The 23252-nt window shown below is 47.1% G+C and overlaps 1 protein-coding gene across 1 annotated transcript in view; it reads left to right on the forward strand.

Annotated features, from left to right (window-relative positions):
• The window catches only part of TIMM22 (translocase of inner mitochondrial membrane 22), a 59030-nt gene that overhangs the window by 17677 nt on the left and 18101 nt on the right, over nt 1-23252 (forward strand). Inside the window, exons 2-3 of the mRNA XM_085649767.1 lie at nt 19919-20115; nt 20785-20857. Of these exons, the coding sequence (XP_085505893.1) occupies nt 19919-20115; nt 20785-20857 (270 nt within the window). The remainder of the gene's footprint in view (nt 1-19918; nt 20116-20784; nt 20858-23252) is intronic.

Consider the following 23252-nt stretch of genomic DNA (forward strand, 5'->3'; position numbering starts at 1 on the left):
TGTCACAATAGGGTGGTTCCATGAAAGAATTTCGCAATGTCAGCAGAAATACTCGGCAGAGATGCGCGCGCAGCAGCATGACGTGTGATTGACGTGCGACTAGGGGGTGAAGGGGACTTGACATTTAGCTCTACATGTGGAGACAGAAGTCTGGGGGGTCAAGTCAACCTAATCCCAAATCATATCTAACATCTTATGTTTAAAGAACTGTGTTATCCAAAAAGAGAGGTCTCTTAGGATAGAATCTTATTCTATACTGACTATACTGACTGTTAGTGCGTGTACAAGCGTCTAAGTGTCTACACTAGATGCGAGGGCAGAAATCTTCCATAGTAACAGGGCTATGAATTAGTTGCATAAAGACAGAGAAGCCGGGCCCTTTGCTCGGTAGCTGGAAGAATGTTTACTTAAACTACTAGACAGGAATGCATTGGGTAGGGAGCGGAGCAGATAATCTCGAAGGTGAAATACAGTTTTTTTTGGCAGGCAACAGGCTGGAGTCAGGCACCGTTAGCCGCGCAGGGAGTAGGACAAAGTTCATGGATACAGATGCGAGCTCAGACTGGAGCTTTCAGAGGCAGAAGGCAGGAAAAGGCTTAATGGCAGAATCAGGGCCTACTCGCCTGGACTGAAAAATGGGATAAATGAACCATATAAAGCCGGTGGCCTTTCATACTTAGAAATAGAATATCCGGCCCATTCATGGCGGATCTGAAAGAGGACATGTTGACGGTGGACGCACAAGTGTTTGCGTCTTCATAACTGGAACTGGAGGGAACATACATGTATTTGTGATTTATACATGAAACCGTTGGGGTCCAAGATAGGGGACATAACTGATCATAAAAATCCATATTTCCACAGCACGATGGGCCAAGACCAAAAGTTTAAACTTGACCCTATCCACTAGAGGTAGCCAATGGAAAGAGCGCAATTGGAAAGCAATGCTCTTCCTTGCCGGAATGCCCAGAAGCAGTCTAGCCGCCATATTCTGGACCACCTGTTGTTTTTTAAGCAGGTAGCCAGGGACACCGGCATAGAGAGCATTGGCATAGTCCAATCGTGATAGAATCAACGCACAGGTAACAGTTTCTTTTGTTGCCTGCGGAAGGAGAGGGAAAAAGTTCCTGAGAGTCTTAAGAAGGCCAAAACAACAGCCAGCTGTTTTCTTAATGTGTGTTGAAAAGGAAAGACTCATCGAACCATACTCCCAAGTTCTAGCAGGCTGGCCCGAGGAGAGGGGCAGTGGGGAGTCCTGCGGCCACAACTGCTCTCGAAAATCAGCGGGAAATTTGCCAAAGAGCAAGATCTCAGATTTTTGTTCATTGCACTTAAGCTGTGCATCCGCCAACCAATTAAAGATGGAAACTAGGCAATGTTGCGCCGCTAGGACAGAATCCGATGTTTTATCCCAGGTAAACAGCAACTGGGTATCATCCGCATAGGCCATCACCTTAGCTCCAAGATCCTCTGCCAGATATATCAGTGGCGTAACATAAATGTTAAAGAGGAGAGGGCTAAGGGAGGATCCCTGCGGAACTCCATTGGTAACCAAATGAGGGGAAGAGGAGAAGGGAGGAAGCCAAATCTGCTCAGCCCGCTCCTCCAGAAAAGACCTAAGCCAGCCCCAGGCGGCCCCTGACACACCAACCTCTGCAAGACGGGCCAAAAGAAGAGCATGTGGGACCGTATCAAATGCCGCTGAGAGGTCCAGCAAAATTAAAGCTGCCCTTCCCCCCCGGAATCGAGGCACTCCCGAATGGCCTCCACCACCTCAACCAGAACAGTCTCTGTGCTGTGAGCAGCTCAAAATCCTGATTGTGCTGGATGCAGAAGTGCCTCAGTCTCCACAAATTCTGTAAGTTTCTTATTGACCACCTTCTCACGGACTTTGGCAATAGCCGGTAGAAGAAAAATGGGCCGATAATTACCTGATTGTGCTGGATGCAGAAGTGCCTCAGTCTCCACAAATTCTGTAAGTTTCTTATTGACCACCTTCTCACGGACTTTGGCAATAGCCGGTAGAAGAAAAATGGGCCGATAATTACCTGGGTTACGGGGATCCAGCGAAGGTTTTTTAAGACTCTTCGCCTACGTCCACCCCTGAGGAACAGCCGCTGTCTGAAGAGACAGATTGATGATAGAGTTCACCTCTGTGTGTACACTCTCAGCCACCGCTGCCAGAAGCCTGGCCGGGCAGGCGTCGGCAGGAGAACCAGATTTTAGTCCCCTGAGGATTTTAAGAGTTTCCAGGGGGTTGACTGTTCTAAAGGCTGACAACGAGCAGGTGGGGACCGCAGATTGACCAGCCAGAGGCCCTGCACGGCAGCCGTTGCCAGAGGAAAATGTGGCCTGAATGGAGTTAATTTTATCTCTGAAGCAACCTGAAAGTGTTACACCAGTCAAGCTTCGCATTCATGCCATATCCCAGTGCACTCCGCAGCCCATCAGAGGCCCCATCATGCAAAATACAGTATAATATTAAAGACAGAGCCATGAACGCGACACCTCTCCGTCCAATAGGAGTTAAAGTCCGCTGGGCCCACTATCCGTGTCAGCCAGTCCCACAGTCTCGTCAACCTCCGCATGCCTGGGGGACCGATTGTGGCGGGAGACAGTCTTAGCAAAATCCAGTGCTGATTTCGGGCAGGTGAAAAACGTAACTTTTCCATTTTCCTCCACTCGTAGCCTCGCACGATAGAGCATGACATATGGTATATTTGCAGCAAGGAGGAGTTTTTTTAGCAGGCTGGTACTCTCTACGGGCCTCCTGCAACGCCTGCGTGAAATCCGGGTAGAAGGCGAGGGTGTTACCATCGTGCGTGATAGTGCCCCTTTCCCGGGCCAGACAGAGAACCACGTCCCGGTCTCTGTAGTTAAGGAGGCGGGCATTGATAGGGTGGGGAGGGCACCCGGGGGGGGGGGGGGGGGGGTGTGGTCGCTCAGCAAGGGAGCGATGGGCACGTTCCACAATGAGAAACTGTGATAACTGATCTGCCCCGAAAATGTCCCTCAGGAGCTTCTCCACATAGGTCTCGAGGCGGCCTGTGTTCGTTGATTTTGGCAGGCCCGTAAATGCGCACGTTGTTGCGGCGCGACCTAGCTTCCAAGTCTTCATTACGAGCCTGAATGACAGCGAGGACTTACTCCATGGAGGCCGCCTTGCACTCCCTCGCTAATATAATAATTTTGAAGTCTCTACAGTATGTTTCGGGCAGTTTCCTATCACGGGCACTAGGCCTACTCACACAAGTGAGGTATAATATTTATCGGGAGACTTGATCAGCCCACTCACTCCAACTGTTTCTCTGTCAACCACACCAGGCACTCCAGCATTCCACTACCTCATCAAACATTCCACACACATCATATTAATACTGGTTGAGCAGCAGGGAACAGGTAACCTAGGGAAAGGCTGCAAAGTACAGGGGTGTGGAATTTTTGAAAAAAATTACTTGTCCAAGGGACAAAGTGCTACAGAAATCTTCTTGTCCTGTAATAAAATCCACTTGTCCCCTTTACTACCCTAAATAATTTAGCTGCTGCTTTTACTAAATCGGTTACACCCTCCTAAGTAAAGTTGCCCTCCGCTTCTGCCCATCAGTAGTAAGCAGCCACGCTAATCCCTTTACAGCAACCTATAAGCTTCCACATTCCTCTCACCATAAAGGCGAAACACATCTACTTTCCTCTCAATTACAGTACACAACCCTTCCACTGACTCATCATAGGCTCCATCCCATCACCGTTTGCTTCTGTTCCTTCACACTGTTAGCTTCATGTTACCCATTTCTCTCAATACAGACCGAATAGTGTTATCTCCCCTCTCTCTCTCATTACAGGCCACAGGTTCCATGCCCTATTCATCCACTACACAGAATACAGGTGTCATGCTTGGCCCATTTGTCTCCAACTCACTACATGTTCTATGCCCCTAGGGGAGTGTAATGCTGTGGCTCGTGAGCATGTAGCATAAAAGACACTGGTGGCAGACTTACTAGCCAGGAGAAAAGAGACAGATGGTGGTGGCAGTGAGTGGAAATATGTGGGACCCGAAATGGAGATGGGGGGGGGGGGAGGGGCAGGATGAAGTAGTGTACAAGAATGCAAGGAAGTGTACAAAGAGTATGCTGGGAAGAGAGGTGGTCAGGTTTGTAGAACAGGAGTTGAGGCGCTAAGCAGGGAGTGAGCGGCAGAAGGAAAAATTAATGTGATGAGAAGGGACTATAGCGACTAACAACTGAAAGATGCAAGACAAACGGGAGGCATCTGTAAGATTATGGGTTCACTTTTCTTAGCAAGTAGGCAGGGGTCGGTTTATTCCGGGCAGAAAGAGAAATTTGGTTTAACCCCTAATATTCTGGTTTATAGAAGCATCTTTCACCCCTGACTGCAGTAGGCCAACACCCTGAGAGGCTGAGGAAATCAGAATAAACAGCAAAACACAACAAAAGGGGGCCTCAGGAACATAAAACCCAATAACCATATATTTAAAGCAAATAACCTCAAAATCAAGACACAGTCATAACTCGCAGTGTAACAGACACGCTCTGAACTTGATTATTCTGGGCGACAGTACCAAAAATGCAAACTGAAATTGAAAATACTAAATATCTCTCTGCATATTTTGTGTACATTCACCTGTGGCATCCTTAGTTAATTTTTCGTGAGCCAGGACTATAATTCCTGTCTGAGCCACTGTCGAGCTGAGCAATATACGCAGAGGGAACAGTAAGACTGACTAGCCAAGCCAGGGACTGCATATATATGAGTTTTACCCCTCTCTCAGAGCCAGAGACTAGACTCAAACCAAGCTAAAGTGGTTATAATTACGGGGCCGGGCTGAGCCAATGAGGGGCTTAGTGCAGGCACCGCTGAAAAATGCAATGTTATTATCAGGATTAAAAGGGGTAGTATTAACATGAGGGGCCGTCGCAACAGAATACACACTGGACAAAAAAATAAATTAAAAAAAGACATGCCAACCCTCCCGATTCAGACGGGAGACTACCGATTTCAAGGCTAGTCTCCCGCCTCCTGATTCAAGCATCCAGAAGCCTGAGTCCTCAAGGTTTCAGCTGACAGGGCTTGGTAATGTGTAAAGTGCTGATTCTTCCAGCAATAGTCAGAGTGGCGATGCGGGGGCTCTAGAAGGGGTGAAAAACCAACTCAGCCTCATTAACAAGCGAATTATCTTTTAAAGACCTCTGAAGTACTCGGGGGCGGTGTGTGCCCGGGAAACTGTCTCAGCCCGGGCTAACACACAGGGGTGGGGGTGGGGGGTTGGTGTATGCACTGCCAGCAACCTGCCAGGCCAGTGCACAACACTTGCGTCACCCTCTCTCTGCCAGCCATTGCGCTCCATGCTTCTGAAAGGTAAGAAAAAAAAGTGCATTTGCGTTTCAAATGTCCGATGCTGCAGCAGATCACTTTCAAAGCCCATACATGACAGTAACCCGATTCAAGGAGCCATTCTACCGATTTTTTTTTCTAAAAAATGTCCTGCTTTGCTCATCTGAAATGTTGGCATGTATGACACACTGACCTGAGGCTTGCATGTAGAGGGAAGACACACTTTGCAGCGTACCCGCTTTAGTGACGACTTGTGTGCTGCTTGCTGCTCCTCTAGTGTTCATCCCCTGGATGTTCCCAGTGTAACCACGGCTCCGGGCTGACCCGTAGATTGACCATCTTGCCGGTTGTAAAAGTTGTTGGGGGGAGGCGCGCTCTCAACACCAGCATCAGTAGTTGGTTCTGGCCACCAGTCACAGTAAAGAAATCCTCAATTGAAGGCTGCAGTCCAGAGCCTTAGTTAAAGCCAGTCAGATCAGTGCTACTCCGTTTCCCGTGGCGGTCTGTGCCTTTCCCGCCCTGCGGCCGCGCTGAAAAGGGGGGGAGGGGTGTTGGCGATTTCTCATGTAAGAGCAGAGGCAGGGGCGCCGCCCCCGCTATGACGTTACATGCCGCATCTTCATTTCCTTATGCCGGGTTTCAGTCTCCCCTGGCCCTGGACAATGCCCTCATGTTCTCCTCACGTGTGAGGAGCTTCAAAAGCAGAGACCCTCCTCCACCCGTTCCCGGATTTTGCGTGACGACTTTGGCGGGATTGTAGAGAGCGGCTCTCGTCATTTGATCTGCAGAGCAGAAAACTTTCGAAGTGCCGATAATCTGCATTTGAGCTGCTGGGCCTGCCAAGCCCGCAACACAGACCATTTAACTCACACAGCTCACAGATCATTTATTATTGATGTGAGTTAATCTCTACTTGTCCGTCGGACAAAATAGACAGTGAATCTTCTTGCCCGTCATAAAAATCAACATGGTTCGGGCGTCGGGCGATATGATTCCCCCACCCCTGAAAGTAACAATACAAGTCACAACATTTCCCTAGGTGTCGGCTGAGATAAGGTTCAAAATCGACAGCTAGGCTCATTCCATAAAAGGGTCCATTTTCACTGGAAAAATGTAATTTGTCCACGTTGCGTTTTGGGACGTGTCCTGTTCAAGTGTGATGCACTTTTTAGGTCTCGGCTAGCGAAGGCTGCGCTTGTGCAGTCTCGCTTGCGAGATTTAACGTTTTCTAGTGTGGGGCTTGATCCGCCCCTCTTCTCCATTGGCTGGCTTCCTAAACGGAGGCCAGACATTTAAGCCCCGTCTTTTTCAGATTCGGGGGCGTGTTTTTTACTTTCTTTCTCTCCTCTGGAATGTAAACATTCCAGCCAATGGCAAGAGGAGAGAAAGAAAAACGCACCCCAGAATCCGAAAACGACGCTGCGTTTCTCAGTGGCATTTCTGCTTGACCTCGGAGAAAGATGGGGGCTTTTGGGAGTGACTTTACAGGATCTAGCATGGTGTGTTTTGTTTTTTCTGAACCTGAAGTAAGTGAGCACAACTGGCCTGTAGCTCTAAAGACAGCTGTACTTTTGTGCCTTTAGTTACCTTAGAAGGCTAATGTAACTTTAATTCGTTTTAATTGTATTTCAAGGTAACTGTAATTACTAGAGAGCGTGAAAGCTTGATTTGTTTTATTTTTCTTATTAACGAGTCAAATACACTTCCGAAGACAAGTTGCCTATCCGTGCACTAGAGAGCATTAACGTGGGTGCGGAAAAATAATGTAGCCTGGGAAACTAACGCCAGACTTGGGCCAATTAGGAACGATGAAAGGATTTTAATTGTGGCCACAAGCTCCGATGTTTCTTTCCTTGCTTTTTAGCCCCTCCTTACGGCTGCGAGCAGCATGTGGCCGCGCTGGTCCTCAAGGAACTGCGTCACAGGAAGCCATTTATTGACTACGAACATATTCATCTCGCATGGAGTAGCTGTGGCTCTCGCAGCAAACATGCACGTCTCCCACCTGCACGTGCATTGTAATCAAACGCTGCTGTGAAGTTCTAAGCAGGAGTGTAACCGGGTGCTGTTATCCGAGTTGTATTTGCAGGAAGGTCAGGCTATAATTCTTCACCTCCTACTATGCTATGCACCAGGACTAAATTGGTTAAGAGGTGGTCTCAAAACACCAGTACATACAGTTGAATGTCTAACGCAGTGGTGAGAAGTCATTATGGGACTGTTGGCTCAATTCATCTGTTTTCAGTGCAGAATCAAATTAAACCGGGGACAGAGCTCCTACTGTAATCTGACGCCAAAAAACACAGTGCTCTGAACTGTCAACTGCATTGTTTGTGCTGCGACGTTCTAACCAATCAGCTGTGCACCGCCGACCATGCACAGAAACCGCTCCTGTGCTAGGGTTATCGGAGTCCCATGCTAAATGATATTTTGCTGTTTGGGCACTCCTTCTAATCTTGCTACACGGACATTAGTATCCATCTGGTGAGTTCATGATAGCGCCATAAGGCAGCTGCCTACAATGGCCCTAACTTAGCACCGGTCACAGCCAGCAATCACAAACCCTTCACCAGTGCTTTACCTCCCCCCTCCCCCCTCACCCCCCCCCACACGTTTATTTAACTAGCTCAGCAAGCCTCAGTTGGATTACTGGGAGCTGGCGTGCCTTTCGGTTGTTAGTTGCTTGTTTACGAGATGCAGAGGAGCACCAGCAAGCCAAGAAAGCGGTCAAGCTTCGCCCGAAGTTACAGAACAATGAAACATTACCCTATAACTGATGCAGCTCGTGCACACATACATTCGTATGTACATTATTTGAAAGGTTGTTTCTGTAATATTTGGGACTCCACAGTGCGCCCACTCGTGGGCCATCGCTTGATCTAAACAGATCTTCAGAGCACATGCTCTGTGGGGGGGGGGGGAGCTTTTTCTGGGGTCTGACTGTGCACAACAGACCAGACCATGCTCTCGGGTGGGGGAGGAGGCTTTTCATGGGGTCTGAGGGTGCACAACAGACCAGACCATGCCAAAAACATTGTCATTTACAATACCAACAACTTTAAACTTTGCAAATGCGAGACCTATTGCATTGCAAATGCTCTGTGCGCGTGTGTGTGTGTGTGTGTGTGTGTGTGTGTGTGTGTGTGTGTGGGAGGCTGTGTGTGTGTGGCTCTGTGTGGGTGGCTTTTTTTGTAGGTGGCTCTATGCGTGGTGGCTCTGTCTGTGTGTGGGTAACAGTGTGTGTAGGTGGCTCTGTGGGTGGCTCTATTTGTGTGTGGGTTGCTCAATGTGAGTGGCTCTGTGTGTGTGGGTGGCTCTGTGTGTGTGGGTGGCTTTGTGTGTGTGGCTCTGTGTGGTGGTGCAAATGCAATAGGTCTCGCATTTGAGAGTGATTAAGCTATTGACCTTGTAAATAACCAATGCCGTTTCTTTAAATGTTTTAAAAACAAAAACATTAACAAAAATAATGTCATGAGCAATGCCAATAGCTCTAACTTTACCAATGCCGAGACCATTGCATTGTAAATGCTTGTTATCCGGAGACTTTGGGGAATGCTGGGTGGGTGGAAGTTTGTGTATCCATGTAAATTACAGAACTTTCCATCACAAATGTTTTTATTTATTTTTAATAAAGTTTGATGTTTGCAAGGGTTTCTGAGTAACAGAACCTGGTGATAGCCATACAAGTCACTCCATCCTGGATTCCCCTGGATGTATAGGTTTGTTAGGTTTCCATAGGTGCCGGCAGTGCTAAGGTCGACAATCCACAGCTAGGCACATTATGAAACAAGCATTTGCAATGCAATAGGCCTCGCATTAACACAAGTTTGAGTTATTGCCATTGTAAATGACCATACCTTTTATTTATGTTTTTGTTTTTAAAACCTAAATAAAAGGCATTGTTGTTTACAATACCAATAGCTGAAGCTTGCGTAAATGCGAGACCTATTGCATTGCAAACGCTTGTCCATGACTGGTGTTAAAATTTAATCCCAATAACTGATAGTTTTGCCCTTTGAAATACTTTACACTTCTCCCAAAAGTTCGATTCCAAAAAATGTGTTCAGTTCTTCAATTCTGATTCTCACTTCTGAAATGTCTGTAATCACTTACATTACTCAGGGTTTCCTTTCTGCATTGACCCTACCCGGACTCCGCCGTTCACCTCGATGTTTATTGGGGTAGAGACGGCAACTGTATCGTAATAGTGAGCTAGACAAAAATACACATTAATTTCTTTCTCATTTAGTATCTCAGAAACCATCTCGTGCTACCACCGCACATGAGCTGGCCATAAAACTGCCTCTGTTCTCGGAGACTTCTTTAATTTAACACGTACAAAGTATGCTTTCAGTCCTGTTTAAAACACAAGTACTCAAATTGCAAAATTCTGTCAGGACCCTTTAGCTAGCCTACTTTAATAGTAAATTAGAGAAAACGAGGCATGTCTGTACTCGAAAATTGCATGCATCGGATTTCTGTGAAACTTCACTATAATAGAAAAGGTTTTAAATGTAAATCCTGAAACAATTCAAGGCATCTTATTGGTTGGAAAGGGCAGTGTCGGTTCCCTCCAAAGAGAGGCTCTATTTTGCAAACAAAGGTGCATTGTGTTAGAGCAATAAGCAACTCAGACCAGGGAACTCCCTTCATTATTGCATCTCAAACAGCCTAAATTTAAAGTGTCCTTCACAGATCGCGAGGTTGTTTGAACCCCTGCACAAAAGGTGACATAAATCCTACGAATGGATTTCTGATGCATTGGTCGTTGCAGGAAATCTTTGCTCCATGTAGTCTGTAGAAAGGATGTAGGCACAATAGGTTGCACAAATCTGCTAAGGTTTCAGGGGGAATATCACTGCCTCCACTAACTCGCTTTTCCGGACATGCCTGTTGGACGACGACAACAACAACAAGCAGGAAGTGGGATAAGGGAGGGGGTAGGGGAGAGAGGCACGCAGGCTGCAAATGGTGAGCATTTTCACGGCCGCTTTGATGTTCTCAGTGGCCGCGCGGCTCATTGAGAACATCAAAGCGGCCGCGAAATGTACACGCAGGCTGCCAAATGGTGCGCGCGCCCGGCGCACATGCACTTTAGTTGGCGGCTTGAAAGCACTAGTTTGCACTTCCACATCCCCCGTTTACAAAAGCTCTCGCGAGAAGCGCTGGCTCAGGCGAGACCTAAAAAGGGTCCGTTTTCACTAGGAAAATGTGATGTTTCCACGCTGCGTTTTGGGCCGTTTCCTGTCGCGGGTACTAGGCCTACCCACATAAGTGAGGTACCATTTTTATCGGAAGACTTTGGGGAATGCGGGGTGAGTGGAATTTTGTGGATCCATGCAGATTCCAGAACTTTCCCTCACAGGGACCATTTTTATCAGGAGACCTGGGGGAACCTTGGGTGGAAGGAAATTTGTGTCAGCCCGGTGATCCTACAACTTTTCCACAAAGAAATTTGAGAAAAATGTGATTAATTTTTTTTTTCCCCATCACGATTTGAGGTTTGCAGGGGATTCTGGGTAGGAAAAAACTTTGGGGGGTACACGCAAGTCACACCTCCATTGATTACTCCGGGTGTCTAGTTTTCAGAAATGTGTGAGTTTGGTAGGTTTCCCTAGATGGCCGCCAAGCCCGGGACCAAAAACTCATGTGACCCCCCCCCCCCCCCTTGCAAAACCAGATCATTTTGTGATAGGTAATTTTGATGTCTCCACAATACGTTTTGGGCCCTTGCCTGTCACGGGTACTTGGCCCACCCACACGAGTGAGGTACCATTTTTATTGGCAGACATGGGGGAACGAAATTTGTGTCAACCCGGTAATTCCACAACCTTTCCACACAGAAATTTGAGTAAACTGTGATTTTTTTTTTCCAGGTAAATTTGATGTTTGCAAGGGATTCTGGGTAACATAAGCTGGTGGGAGCCACACATGTCACCCCATCCTGGATTCCCATGGATGTCTAGTTTTCAAAAATGTATAGGCTTGCTGTGGTTCTGTAGGTGCAGGTAGAGCTAGGGTCCAAAATTCACAGCTAGGCACATTACAAAATAAGGATCAGTTTTCAATGGAAAAATGGGATGTGAGGCCTATTGGGCAGTTTCCTGTCGCAGGTACTAGGCCTACCCACACAAGTTGGGTACCATTTTGTATCGGGAGACTTAGAGGAACACAGAACAATAGAACAAGTGTTATTACCAATTGACTGATTTGCATGTCTGCCCTCCAAATGTATGACTGTGTGAAAAAGTTATAATTTTTTTTAAAAAGTCCTCTAATTCACATGCTTGTAAGGGTACCCACAATTTCGCAGATGTGCAAATAACCACTGTTTCATAACTATATATTTTTTTCCCATTTCGGAAATATATAGTTTTCCTTGGTACCCATTGTTCACTCTATATTTTACCAAATTAATTCCTATATCTGGTACACAATGAAAAACCATTGCAAGATGCAGCTCAGTTATTGGCTCTGGGCCCCCCGGGTTCTTGGTGAACCTACAAGTCCTATATATCCCCGCAACCAACAGACTTAGCAGTATAACGCTTTAAGAAATTTACCATACTTTCAGTTTCAGGTGAAAATGTTGGCACAAATGACTGTTTTTTCCAACTCAATTTCAGTCTTTTTTTAATTTCATTTGTTGGTTTTTATAGAAAAACCTTATAGGATCTACACAAATGACCCCTTGCTGAATTCAGAATCGTCTACTTTTCAGAAATGTATAGTTCTCCGAGATCCATTATTGTTTTCACACCCATTTCTACCATTTACTGGACGGAGGTTGAAAGCACAAAAATAAGAAAAATAGTCTATCCCCCAGTAATATGCCTAAACTGTGTAGAAACAATTGGTTTCCCGACAAAAGTCTGTCTGTTCCTGAAACCTAGGAAGATGGTGATTTTAGCACTACAAACACTTTGTTGCTACCTTTTGCAGGGAAAAAAACAGGCGCTTTCTTCAACAGCAGTTTTTCCCATTTTTCCTAAAAAAACAAAATAAAAATTAGCTGTATTTTGGCCAATTTCTTAGTTCCCTCCCGGGGAATCCACAAACCCTGGGTACCTTTACAATCCTCAAGATGTTGGAAGAAAAGGACACAAATTTGGCATGGATACCTTATGTGGATAAACAGTTACAGGGGCCCAAGTCCGATCTAGCTTAAATAGCTAAAAAAAAATAAAAAAGTCTTGGCATGGGGGAGAGGTGGTGGGGAAGGCCTAGCAGTGAAGGGTTCAAAGCATGACGGGCATCAAAGTATGAGCGTGCACATTTATTAGTTAAACAAATATGGAAATATACCATTTTACAACTTCTTTTTATTCGCAGAACACAAAATAAATATACTGATAAGATGGCCCAAAAATAAAAATGGATAAATACAGACAGAAATGTTAATAAATACCATGAAACCAGGAGCCCTACTTGTATTGTTACTGAGATTTTTTTCCCCCTAAAGTTTTTAATTTGCTACATCCTGAGATTTGTGGCAGCAGTCTGCTGCAGGCAAAGTACTTGATTGTGGCGGCACAGCCTGCCTCGATCACAGTTCTTGGTTGTGGTGGCACAGTCTGCCTCGATCACAGTTCTTGGTTGTGGTGGCACAGCCTGCCTCGATCACAGTTCTTGGTTGTGGCGGCACAGCCTGCCTCGATCACAGTTCTTGGTTGTGGCGGCACAGCCTGCCTCGATCACAGTTCTTGGTTGTGGCGGCACAGCCTGCCTCGATCACAGTTCTTGGTTGTGGCGGCACAGCCTGCCTCGATCACAGTTCTTGGTTGTGGCGGCACAGCCTGCCTCGATCACAGTTCTTGGTTGTGGCGGCACAGCCTGCCTCGATCACAGTTCTTGGTTGTGGCGGCACAGCCTGCCTCGATCACAGTTCTTGGTTGTGGCGGCACAGCCTGCCTCGATCACAGTTCTTGGTTGTGGCGGCACAGCCTGCCTCGATCACAGTTCTTGGTTGTGGCGGCACAGCCTGCCTCGATCACAGTTCTTGGTTGTGGCGGCACAGCCTGCCTCGATCACAGTTCTTGGTTGTGGCGGCACAGCCTGCCTCGATCACAGTTCTTGGTTGTGGCGGCACAGCCTGCCTCGATCACAGTTCTTGGTTGTGGCGGCACAGCCTGCCTCGATCATAGTTCTTGGTTGTGGTGGCACAGTTTGCCTTGATTACAGTTCTTAGTTGTGGCGGCACGGTCTACTTCAGGCATAGTTTTGGTCACAGCAACAATGCCTGCTCCAGCACCACTCAGGTCACAGCAGTGACGACCGCTTCAAGTGTAGTTTTTGGTCACAGCGGTAAAGACCATTTTCCCTGATTCCAACTTGTAACCGCTGTCTCGGAAAGACTGTGCCCCATACTCATAAGACTTACAGATTTTTTTTTCACCCACCGTCATCTTTCTCAAAACTTGGTTGAAGCAGCGTCTGGCACTGCCTGGAACATCGTATTTCCTGCAGGTACGGTTACCACCAGGCTGTTACTGCAGTAGCACCAAGGTCATGTTAATGTTTAAAGCCGGTGCTGGTATTGATGATTTTCTGACAATACATGGGCCAGTATTTGTTTGTACTTAATCTGAGGTAACATGCAGCAGTGCACGCTGCCTGCAGTTTGGCTCTGAAAGTGTGTGTTGGGTTTTGTTTATACATGAAAACAAAGCAGCAGCAGGACATTGTGCAATTGACGGGGCCAGTGTTTATTCAAGTGAGCGAACCTGTGTTTAAGCCGTTTAAGAAAAACAGTAGACGGTAGTGTGGCCTTAGCAATTGCCAGTTGCTGAGATTCATTCAAGCATTCCATCCATCACCTTATTGCAGTTGCCACTGTAAGTGCAATGGGTATGTCCAGGCATGGGTCCCATGCTCATTGTGCCAATGGAACCAAGCTACGCCAGGATGATAGAGGTCTCTAACGCTTTAATGAGCCCAAACACCACCCTGGCGAGCCACTGTAGGGCCCAGATTGAGATGAGCGTGCGAATGCCTGGTGATGTTGCGTATATCCTTTTCGCTGTAATGTGATGGCAGTTTTTCTTTTTATTCATAGTTAGTTTTGAGGATTGATTAATATGTCTTATTGGCCCATCCTTCTCTTTCTGCACAATTTCCCACAATATGGTTAGTTGCAATACAAGCTCCTATTCTCCAAGTGGACTGCCGATTCAAACCACCTGTTGCAGATGCCTGACTAAATAAGACATATTTGCAATATATGGGGCGTAGCTACATGTTAATTGGGAATTGAAAAACACGAATATTAGCAGGAAGTAGCATGTAATGTTTTACAACTATCGGCCACCTGTAAGGACAACTAAAAGCCATTGTGTACTGTATTTGAATTTCTGTAAACTGATACCAATAAGAAAATTGTTTACATGATATAGCTTTGTATGTGCAGATGTGTTGCCTATGAAAATTATACTCTGTTACTAAACTCAAGAAAACCAATAAAGATATTTAAACAAATAAAACGGAACCAATCTACACCCAACTGAAGAGCCACAAATAGTGCATAACTGGTCTTGGGTTGCTTCTGTTCTGGTTCAAGGAGGACTTGGCCTAGCAATTCAGACTTGACTGTTCTTGTTGGAGCAGGGTCAAGACTGATTTGTGTGTGGTTAGGTCCAAACTGGGGTGACTGGGTGGGCTAAAAATGGGTTGGAGTGCGGCCCCCAGCAGTTGCCAGTGGCTGAGATTAATTCAAGCATTCTATCCATCACCTTATTGTTGTTGAACTTTTTATGTTCATTCATTTTTCTCAATTAATGAACCTGAGTGGACAACTTAGTTGCCCTTTATGAACAGTATTTCATACAGTTGTGCCAAAGCACAAACACACACAATTAAGATATTCTGCCATGTGGTGAGCCATCGGGGGAGTACATATACATATGATGCAGTTTCACGGCATTAACAGCCAATGGTACTTGTTGCTTATATACAACGTCGTAGATGTAAATGCATATATAAATAATTGGCCAGTATGTTTTTGTAGCAAAGGTGACAACCCTTCTTGCAGGGTTAACAGGTTCCCTCCCTCTCTCATCAAGCAGGCTGACATCTCTGTGCTCATGCAAGAGAAGCAACTTCTTCTTGCAAGGTAACTCTTCAGGTGATGTCCCCTTACCTTTGGAAAGCTAGCTGTCATGCAGCTATGGTTGTACAGCAGTGTTCCCAGTACTCTGTGATGCATTCCTTTTCTTGGTCCAAGACAACTTGGAACTGCAACAACAAGCTGAGCAGTTGCTTCCACTTTTATACGGTCAAAAATGACCGATGTGGATTCAAGGTCTGTCCTTTCAGAACCTGTTTGGAGTAGCTCTTCTTTTAAGTGTCCTTTTTAAGCTGCTCTACAGACGCAGCCTTTGTGTAAAGTGATGTTCCCCACAGCAAAGTAATCTTCAGCCAGGAGTACTCACAATAGAGGCACAAAGAAGTGTGAGCTTTCTGCACCTGGCTCTCAACAGCTAAGCTGACCAATCGTCATGGAAGAGGCCAAATACTTATTCGCCAAAAGGGCTCTTTTCATGCTGAACAACAGAGCCTGTAGGACAACACTCCACCTAGCATGTAGCAGTGCTACAGGGAGACAAATCATTAGTTTCTCTCAGCAAAAGGCCTAATTGAATTTCGGTGGGAGCCTTGTCCTCTCTGCCCCACTTCAGTGTCTAGGTCTCCTTCCTCCAGCCTCAGGAATGTAAGCAATACACTGTCTAGGAAAATCCCTTGCCTCCATCTTTTGCACAGGTACAAGCCAGGGGCTTCCAAAATATTACCGACAGGCCTCTATTACTCTGGCTCACGAATGCACTCAATGCATGTACCACACCGGCTACACACACAATCACGCACAACATACACTTGGAATATTAGTGCTAGGATTTGGGTTAGCACTTTGAAGCCGAACTTGATGCGAGCTGCCCAGTAGACCTCTACTCCAGTGTCAAAAAAGAAAAAAGTCTGGTCACAGCTATGAATTCAAAACTCATGGTACACTGCCACCACCGCTCTACATGATAAACCCATTAAAGGGCCTTTGATCAACTATCTGTAAAATGAGGTGCCTCCAGATTACAGGACAGGTCCATGGCCTCACTCGTGTCAAGGGACTGGCCAGGTTTCTGCGCACACTCTGGATTAGTGTGAGCCTATGGTCAAAAACAGAATAGCAGAAAGTCGAAGTCTGGCACTCTGGGCTGGGAAACACAAGTGAAGACCATACAGGGTAGGGGATAGTCCAGTCCCAACCCAACGTTTAGTCAGTTTGTTGCTCTTTTCTTCCTAATTGCTCTGGCAATTTGTATAAATAATTGCCATTGTCCAGGGATATTTGTAAATTGCACCATTTGATGCTTAGGTTTCTTGGAGGGGTTTTATGGTGATTGTCAGATCTTTTGTTTTTGCTTACATTTTGTTTATATCTTTGTTTCTGTGTCCATGTCTGTATCTAATAATTTGTCTAGTGCTGCCTTTAGGACTGTATTTTCTGTGTCTTCTCATTCATTACCTTGTCTGCTCAATCAGTGCCTCCGTCATGTCCTTGTCGTTGTATCCTTCTCATCTGTTTCCAGGATCTATATCCAAGATTCCATGTACCAAATTCTCTATTGGTATTGTCGTTCAAATCAAATCGGGTACTTGTTAAGCGTGACTACTCACCTGTAAGGGTCTCAAGGCGCTGGGGAGGGCGGCGGGATGCAGGTTCCAGTCCATCAAGGAGGTGGTCTATCGAAGAGCCAAGTTTGGAGCTTTCTCGTGAAGATGGGGAGTGAAGTAGTCTGTTTGAGGCGGAGCGGTAGGGCGTTCCAGGCTCTGGCCACGACGAAGGAGAAGGAGCGGCCTCCCGATCTGGTCTTTCTGGCACGGGGGACCAGGGCGTAGGAGAGCTGGGCTGATCGTAGGGTCCTTTGGGATGCGTGGAAAGCGAGTCGGCTGTTCAGGTATGCTGATCCGGCGTTGTGGAGGGCTTTGTGTGTGTGGGTGAAGATCTTGAAGGTGATTCTAGTCTCGATGGGGTGCCAGTGGAGTGTGCGCAGGTGCTGGGATATATGGCAGTGTCTTGGCAGTTTGAGGACCAGTCTTGCAGCGGCGTTCTGGATGTTTTCTAGCTTGCGGGTGAGGCTTTTGTTTATTCTGGCGTAGAGTGCGTTGCCTTAGTCGAGTCTGTTGGTGAAGAGGGCATGAGTGACTGTCTTTCTGTGCTCGAGGGGGATCCATTTGAAGGTCTTACGTAGGAGGCGGATGGTGTGGAAGCAGGAGGATGCGACGGAGTTGATTTGGCGGTCCATTTGGAGCTTGGAGTCCAGGATGATGCTGAGGTTGCGTGCGTGGTCCGTGGGGGTGGGAGGGCTTCCGAGGGCGGGGGGACTCCAGGTGTCGGCCCATGAGGAGTACCTCTGTTTTGTCCGTGTTAAGTTGTAGGCAGCTGTTTTTCATCCATTTGGTGACTTCCTCCATGCCTTCTTGAAAGTTGTGTTTGGCTGCGTTGGGTTCCTGGGAGAGGATGAGTTGGGTGTCGTCTGCGTAGGAAACCATGTTGAGTCCGTGGGTTCTGACGATGTGGGCGAGCGGAGCCATGGAGACTTTGAAGAGCGTGGGGCTGAGGGAGGATCCCTGGGGGACTCCGCAAGTGGTTGGTGTAGGGTCCGAGAGGAAAGGAGGGAGTCTGACCCGCTGCGTTCTGCCGGAGAGGCTTGAGCGGATCCAGGCGAGGGCCTTGTCCCGGATCCCTGTTTTGTGAAGTGTGCGTGTTAGGGTGCGGTGAGAGACTGTATCGAAGGCGGCTGAAAGGTCGATGAGGATGAGGGCTACTGTCTCTCCTCTGTCCAGTAGGGAGCGGATGTCGTCGTTACGGCGAGGAGGGCGGTTTCTGTACTGTTTTTTTTTTTTTTCTGAAGCCGTATTGGTAGGAGTCGAGGATGTTGTGCTCTTCGATGAAGGTGGTGAGTTGGCTGTTGACCGCTTTCTCGATGACTATAGCTGGGAACGGGAGCAGGGAGATGGGTCTGTAGTTTTAGAGGTCGATATGGTCTGCCGAGGGCTTCTTTAGGAGGGGGTTGATCTCGGCGTGTTTCCAGTCGTCGGGGGAAGAGGTGTTCGCCAGGGAGCGGTTGATGGTGCGTCGACGCATGGGTGCGATGGTGTCGGCGGCCCTGTTGAAGATGTGGTGGGGGCTGGGGTCCGTGGGGGCCCCGGAGTGGATTGACTTCATTGTCTTCAGTGTGTCTTCGGTGGTGAGGGCTGTCCAGCTGTGGATCGTTGGCTTCAGGCTGTCGTGTGCTGCTGGTGAGGGTTCAGTGTGTTGGCTTTCTTTGTCGAAGTTGTAAATGTTCATGATTTTGTGGTGGAAGAAGGTGCTGAGGTTGTTGCAGATGTCTTGTGAAGGAGGGATGTCTGTAGATTCGCTGGTGGTTTGGGCAAACTCTTTGATGATGCTGAAGAGCTCTTTGCTGTTGTGTGCGTGTGTGAAGATTGTCTTTGATAGCTGTTTTTCTCATATTTCTGATGAGTTTGTGGTGGGCGTTGGTGGCAGCTCTGAAGTTGTTGTGGGCTTTTGTGGATTTGGAGTTCCTCTAGGCCTTTTCGAGGCGGAAGCATGTGCGTCTGGACTCTCGAAGTAAGACGGTAAACCATCTGGCTTTCTTGGCGTGTGTTGTTCTTGAGGGGGGGGGCTATGGTGTTGACGCTGTCGGAGATCCATCTGTGCAGAGTTCGGGCTGCGGTGTTGGGGTTGTCGTCTTCCGCGGTGGTTGGGGTGGAGTTGTTGAGTGAGGAGGTGAGCTGGCCGCAAGGAAGGAGAAGGAGCGGCCTCCCGATCTGGTCGTTCTGTCCCATTGTGTACCAGGTCCTCTGTTTGAGTATCTGCCATGGTGTTTCCATCATAGTTATTGTTTTGGGGGTTAGTGTATATGTTTTCCTATCTGTTTGTCCCCATCTTGTCCTTGATTCTTTTTTTGCTATCAGTTTGCATTTCTCTTTGACCCACAGGTAGTATCTCCCTGTTAATTAAGTATCTTTCTGTGTGTAGTTCTCCTGCCTTGCATTGAGGTCAATGCCCCCTTATCCTGATGTCCATTCCAATCAGAAGCCAGGAAAAAGTCACTGTGATTGAAAAAGCACGCAATGTCTCTCTGACATGCATGTTTCCTTGTTCCCATGTCAGTGTCCCTCATTTGTGATGTGTTTGCTTCTATTTTGTGTTTCTTCTAATTCCATCTCCCTCCTTTGGCCCACATCTTAGTCCCCTTGTCAAGCACTTGCAACCTTCCGATCTGCCTATATTCCCACCCCTGTGTCATTGTCTTCTGATTCTCTTGTCAGTGTTCCTTGTTTTACCATCAGGGGTTCCTAGTACAAGGATCTGTCTCCCTTTCATTGTGTTCTACTGCCTTGTTTAATTGTATGTTACCAGCTCCCAGGTTCACTGTCGTCTTGTCCCAGAGCATGTCTTGGGGACTGCTAGTGCCAGGATTGTGTCTTAATGCCCTGGCCTGTTTTTTTTTCTTACCCAAGTCCTATGTGCTGAGGAAAATTAGTAATGTAGGATTCTTGATTTTAGGTTTTGTGTTGGGTGGAGCTTTTGGAGTGTTTACAGCCGGCATTGACACCAATGTAGGATTTGATCCCAAAGATCCCTACAGGACGCCAACAGCAAAGGAAGTCCTCCGGGATATGGGCCAGAGGGGTGCATCATATGCAAAAAACTTCGCCATTGTGGGAGCAATGTTCTCCTGCACAGAGTGCTTGGTCGAATCGGTAAGTGGCAGTATTTGTAGTTGGATAAAACTGTAAATTAGATCTTCACTTAACAATTCACTTTTGCATATATTTTAATAATTTTGTAAGCTGACAGAATAAACTGCCTTAGAACCAACAATTGGAAGCCCGGCAAAAAAATGGACACATATCATACCTTCCTCTATTGGAGGCACTGAAGCCTACACGAATAGTATCACTTTCACATATTGCTATTTCTTAATGCATTTTAATGCTGATAATTGTTATTGTTTATGTAATCATGCTAAGAAAGTAATGGACTGTCAGTGTTTTAGTGACTTTGTACCTTCCATAAATGTTCACAATCTGGCAGGCACTATGCACTTTAACCACCTTCTCTTACCCATAGCCCACATTCAATGATTTATGCTCGAAGCATTCTTCTAGTTTTTGTTCACTTTCGATTACTTTCCCTTCGTATACCTCCCATCTTGCTGATGTTGCTTCATGTCCAGTTTGTGTGTTTCTTCTCCATCTATTGTCGGAGCCTGGTATGAAAGCTGGGTTAAAAATAAATTGAATTCAAACTTTCTATCTGCAGCCAAAAATATGTCCATTAAAGGTGAGTTCGATAGCTTAAGTGTGGGTTGTAAAAGAGTTTTCTACATTCTTGTTCATTTTCATCTTTTGTGTCCCTCTGTTTTCTAGTACCGTGGCAAATCTGATTGGAAGAACAGTGTCCTCAGTGGCTGCATCACAGGAGGCGCAATTGGCTTTCGAGGTCTGTGAGCGATTTTCCGACTTTCATTTTCTAGCAATCTGGCTTCCAAAATTAACACACACAATTGAACCAATTTTCACCATTAACCAGGCTGTGAATAACTAGTTTAAATGCTGAGCTCATATAAGGAGTTTTGTTCTGTCGTCTTGGTGCAGAGAGAAGGTTCAGTCCCTCATGCATAACTATTTAATGCACTTGGGTAACATGCAACTCCTTCAGCCAGTCAAGCCCAAGTGTTTTGTATTTATAAACAAAAACAATTCTATTTTTTGCACCTCAGTGCTGTTGGTGGCGCTGCTAAATATATCACCCCTAACTTTGGATAACGTGCAGTAGGGTGGTGTTTGGTGGAGTTCTTTTGAAACTTCCATATTATTACGATGTTGGCTGTGACGGTCAGCACAATCAAAGTTGTGCAAATACTACATAATTGACATTCTGCTAAAATGAGACCACCTTCTTCGCTTCTTTTCACAAACTCAAAAATGCCTCAGAATCACGATCCACTGTCTGATTAAATGCAACAAACAAATGTAAAAACAACTTGGTTGCCTCCGTTTTAGTGCAAAACGTTTCTCTTATATTGCCTTTAGCAAAAGAAGACTTTGCTACACTTTGCTACACTTTCATGTTGCCGCTCTTAGTCGGGCTTGTATAGTGTGGCTACTCACCCGTGAGGGACTCAAGGCGCTGGGGGTGTGTCAGTAGAGGGCTGCTGGTCGCACTGGGTGGAGGATCTTTCAAAGAGCCAGGTCTTGAATTGGGTCAGCAAGGCAGATTGCCGGAGGGTAAGGGTGTTCTCAGTCTTGGTGGCACAGTAGGAGAACAAGCTTCCTCCGGTTCTGGTTTTGTAAATCCTAGGGATGGAGGCTAAGGCTAGTTGGGCGGTGCAGAATTGTCTGGTGGGTACGTGGAATGCGAGGCGGTGGTTCAGGTATATTGGTCCTTTGTCGTGTAGAGCTTTGTAGGCGTGAGTGAGGAGCTTGAAGGTGATTCTCTTGTTGACTGGGAGCCAATGGAGTTGTCAGAGATGTTGCATGATGTGGTTGCGGCGGGGGATATCGAGGACCAGTCTGGCTATGGCGTTTTGAATGTTCTGTCGTTTCCTGAGCTGTTTCTGGGTGACGTTGGTTTAGAGTGCGTTGCTGTAGTCGAGTCTGCTGGTGACTACTGCGTGGGTGACTGTCTTTCTGTATTCTGTAGGGATCCATCTGAATCTCTTTTGATTCATGAGTGAGGAGTCAAGAATGATGCGGAGGTTGCATGCGTGGTACGTCAGAGTTTGGGGGGAATCCCAGAGCGGCTGGCCCTCAGACGTCATCCCAGGCTGAACGGGTGGGTCCCAGGACGAGTACTTCAGTCTCGTCCAAGTTGAGCTTTAGCCATCTGTCTTTCATCTAGGTCGCAGCTTGCCTACATTCAACTGTGGATAGTTGGTGCCTGTGGTTGTGGGTTCGTTAGTGAGGGAGGGTATCAGCTGAGTATCGTCAGCGCAGGAGACTATGTTGAGTCCGTGACTGCGAGGGGGCCATGCAGTAGTTGAAGAGGGTGGGGCTCAGGGAGGAACCCTGTGGCACTCCACAGCTGATCTTTGTGGGTTCTGAGAGGAACGGTGGCAGTCTAACTCGGCGGCGCAAGAGGAAGGATTGTATCCGGTATCGCATAGTCTCGTGATTAGTGTGTGGTGGGAGATGGTGCTGAAAGCAGCCAAGAGGTCGAGTAGGATGAGGGCCTCTGTCTCATCCTGGTTGAGGACGGATCGGATGTCGGTGAGGAGAATGGTCTCCATGCTGTGGTTGCCACGGAAGCCAGATTGGGAGGGGTCCAGGATGTGGTTCCCTTAGATGAACTCAGAGAGTTGGGCGTTGATGGCCATCTCGATGACCTTGGCTGGCAAGGGGAGGAGGGAGATGGTTCTGATGTTTTTGGGTCTGTCTGATCGGAGGACTGCTTCTTTAGTGGGGGTTCATCTCTGCATGTTTCCAGTCATCTGGGAAGGTGGCGGTTTCGATGTAGCAGTTGATGGTGTGGCGAAACTGGGGGGCCATGGCGGCAGCTGCTCTGTGGAAGATGTTGTACGGGAAAAAGTCTGTCTGGGCTGCTGAGTGGATTCTCTTTATGGTCTTGAGTGTGTCCTCTGTTGTGAGTGGGGTCCAGCAGAGCACGGTCTGTTGCGGTGCGGTGTGGTTGTGTGGGATCGTGGCGGGAGTAGAGGCCGGGTCTAGGGTGTCGAAGCTATTGTAGATCTGCCTGAGCTTGTGGTGAAAGAAGGGGCCAAGTTTGTTGCAGAGGCTAGATGGCAGGTGATGTGGCGTCAGGGGTTTAGGGTGAGGAGGGTGCTGGTGTCGTAGGAGTGGAATGTCCGATAAGCAGGGTCCTTGGCGCTGCGTTGCGC

The sequence above is a fragment of the Triturus cristatus genome, chromosome 3_2 (genome assembly GCF_964204655.1).
Source record: "Triturus cristatus chromosome 3_2, aTriCri1.1, whole genome shotgun sequence".
NCBI classification, from domain to species: domain Eukaryota; kingdom Metazoa; phylum Chordata; class Amphibia; order Caudata; family Salamandridae; genus Triturus; species Triturus cristatus.